The 3446-nt window shown below is 42.3% G+C and overlaps 1 protein-coding gene across 13 annotated transcripts in view; it reads right to left on the reverse strand.

The window, feature by feature from the left end:
- LOC109851255 overlaps positions 1-2720 on the reverse strand; it is a 23190-nt gene extending 20470 nt beyond the window's left edge. For 5 of the 13 annotated variants that reach the window (XR_002249737.1, XR_002249736.1, XR_002249734.1 and 2 more), the window contains exons 1-4: positions 2512-2720; positions 2211-2431; positions 1688-1780; positions 1523-1605 (exon numbers count right to left, since the gene is read on the reverse strand). Coding sequence is in view for 5 of the 13 variants with exons in the window: in XM_020421300.1 (XP_020276889.1) it covers positions 1263-1271 (9 nt within the window). In the remaining 8 variants the exon portion in view is untranslated. Of the gene's footprint in view, positions 1-1262; positions 1403-1522; positions 1606-1687; positions 1781-2210; positions 2432-2511 lie in introns of all 13 variants that reach the window. The other 8 variants (XR_002249735.1, XM_020421300.1, XM_020421301.1 and 5 more) reach the window with 7 other exon arrangements.

Below are 3446 nucleotides of genomic sequence, written 5' to 3' on the forward strand. Positions count from 1 at the left end.
TCGACGCCGGCGGCATTATAGCCATCGTCTTCTGTGGCGAGATTTCTGCGGAGAGATTTTGAGGGCGAGGTTGGGGTTTTAAGGCGCGAATTGGGACCCCCTGCTGGGCGTGGCGTGCAGATGTTTGGTGATTATGGCCTATTGCCTTTATTGTAATTCTTGAATCTTGGTTGTCCGCCATCCATGTCCGCAGGGGCGTAATTTTGACTTCTTGAAGAGAGTTTATTTTCTCCTCTTTTCTTTTTCTTTTTTTCCCCTCCCAGTTGGCAGTTGGCTAGATCCTATTAATATTTCTTGTATTGTTGTCCCAGTTTGGGCCAAGGGTAATATATTAGGCCTTCGGATATGAGTAACGGAAGTGAAGATTACGAAAAACAAGGGCAGACAGTGAAGATAAATCACTCAATAGTAGAAAAATGATCAACCTAGACGGAAAAAACCGTCTGGGTTGCCCAGAATTCCGTCTAAGTAGATCAATATCCGTCTAGGATATTTCCGTCTAGGTTGACTCAACCTAGACGGAATTCCATCTAGGTTGATCTAACTAGACGGATGTCAACCTAGACGGAATTCAAAATTCCATCTAGGATGCTTTCTAGATGAAAATTCCGTCTAGAAAATTTCGTCTAGGATTCTCATCCTAGATGGAATTTCTGTTTAGGATGTCCATTCTAGACGGATAGACATTCTAGACAGATAGACATCCTAGACGGAATTTCTACTAATGAGTGATTTATCTTCACTGCCCGCCCTTATTTTCCGTAATCTTCACTTCCATTACTTTTATCCGAAAGCCCAATATATTACCATCGGCCCAACTTGGGACAACAATACAAGAAATATTAATAGGATCTAGCCAACTGCCAACTGGGAGGGGGAAAAAGAAAAGAAAAGAGGAGAAAAAAACTATCTCTTCAAGAAAATTATAAAAGAAATCAAAATTACGATCGAGCCCCTGTGGACATCGATGGCGTACAACCAAGATACAAGAATTACAATAGAGCCACCAGGCCCACAACCACCAAACATCCGCACGCCACGCCCAGCAGGGGGTCCCACTTCGCGCCTTAAAACCCCAACCTCGCCCCCGAAATCTCTCCGTAGAAATCTCACTGCAGAAGACGATGGCGATAATGCCGCCGGCGTCGAGGCTACTACGCTTTCTACGGGCGGAGAGGGTAGCCTTTTGGCCCTTTCCCGCCATGAAGGTGCTAAAGATTCGCTGGTCTACGCCGCCGGTGAAAATAGAAATTTGAGATTACCTCTTCCATCAAGCACACAGCACTTTATAAGACACCCATCACCAAGCACGTCTCGCACCTATCATTTCAGAATTTCAAAATTTGGATAGTATTGCAGAAGAAGTAATAACATAAGATGATCCACCATTAAGCATCATAAGCTGCATATTAAGAAAAGGAGACATTATCTTCCATTTAGATTCCTGAATGAAAAATTAGGCGGAAAAAATGATTGCAGATAATTTTTTCATCAAATAAGCATGAATTATTCATCATATTACTTGAATTATTCATTGGCTTTGTCCGATTCTTTATGCTTCGATAGCGAGCGCCAAGCTTCCTGACTTTGCAACAATTTTGTGAACTACATGCCAAAAAAACCCTTAAGATTAAAGAGGGATAGAGAACACGGGCATGCACACAGAATATAGAGGATAGAAGGAGACCTAGGATGCCTTCAAATCTAGTTCTTCGCACTCTGAGTATGCATTAGATTTGTTAACAATCCCGACACCAGCATAAACTATTGTGCTAAATCCCTAAAACTCAGTTAAAGAAAAATCATCAGTTAAATTGACTCTATTTTTTTATGCATAACAGGTCTAGAATACTGAAGGTTATGTGAAGGAGTTATAGAAAGGAAGAGCAAAACAAATAAATCAGCCAAGACAGAGGAATATGCATAGCAACTGCTTACTCAGTGTATTAAACGCAGGAATCAAAATACTAACAATATCATTAATGAAACTTATATTCAGTGATTTTAGCATTCGGATATAATTTTCTCAACTATCAAGCACCATCTGTTACTGTAAGTAAAGGTCATGATATGAAATTTAATAAAATGGAAATTGTTAAACATCAGCTATGCATCATGTAATAAACAAATATATCTGAAAAATGAGATTATAGTGAAAGCAAAACTAGATACATCTACTTTTAGCAAGTAAAGAAGCATGCTTGTTTTACCTTTCCCACTAAAGCTGATCTTATACCAACAGCAAACTCGCTTTCATTTCCTCCGAACCAGCCAACAGGCCCAGCATACATCACACACATCCATTACCGGTATAGAAGTACTAACAGAACACAGAGGTTTTCAAATTTCATCAGTGATCGTCAAGAAATTTTAATAAACCCAACAATGGACAAAATACCAAAATTTGTTTAACAACAAACTGTGATTTTCCCTGCATTATTCGTTTAATATTGGATAAATCAATCTCTGATCAAAATTAAAAAAAACTGTAACTTTTAAGCCTCAACTTACATTTTGATGAAGGGGTCGCATGTTGGGAAGGTAGAGGTGAAGCCGGTGGAGGGGTTTGGGGAGGTAGAGGTGAATCCGGAGCTTGAGTGAGAGCTCTTGATCTGCCGGCGAAGGGAAGATCTGCCGACAAGGGGAAGATTGGTGGAGCTTGAGTGAAGATTCGGCCGGCGGAGTTTTTGAGAGAGAGAGGGAACGGCACGCGAGGGGTGAGGAAANTTGCTTAGGATGAGATCTTGACCTTTGATTGATAAATCAAAGGCCAAGATTCCATTAGGAGATATTAGGAATCTCTTTATTAGGAGAGGATCTCAATCATGTGGGGGATTTAGGTTTTTTTTTTCTTTTGGGAAAATTGGTTGATGGAACCAAATTTAATTGGGTCATACATCCTCACCTCAAACACGAACACTATAACCAAAAAGCCCTAAAAAAAAAGAAGAGCAACCAAGACCTAAAACCCACTGTCCAAGAAAACATTCTCAAATTACTCTTCTTCTTCCCCATTTAAAACCCAATCCTTTTCCTCCTCCTAATCTAACCCAAGACCTTCCCTCACCACCGCCGACGCCACAACCTCCACTCCTACGCCACCGGCTCCTCTTCCTCTTCCCCCACCCTCTGCACCCGCGTCGGCTGCGTGGGCTCCTCGAACCTCACATGGAACTACAAGTTCCTCTTCCTCCTCCCCTCCTCCTCCATCCTCATCTGCATCCTCTCCTCCTCCCCCTTCCCCCTCCTCCCCGACCCCCTCCTCGGCTAAAACTCGGTGCTAATTCTGATCAGAACGAGGGTTTTAGCACCATGTCTCGTCTCCGGCGAGATCAAGGAGCTCCGGTCTCCGATTCCTATGGTTTTCTTGTATGTCTGAGGCTCATTCTATGACGTGGCACTTGTCGTTCCCTCCGCGCTTCGCTGATCCTGATGCTTACCATCAA

This window comes from Asparagus officinalis, chromosome 8 (assembly GCF_001876935.1).
Source record: "Asparagus officinalis chromosome 8, Aspof.V1, whole genome shotgun sequence".
In the NCBI taxonomy this organism is placed as follows: Eukaryota; Viridiplantae; Streptophyta; class Magnoliopsida; order Asparagales; family Asparagaceae; genus Asparagus; species Asparagus officinalis.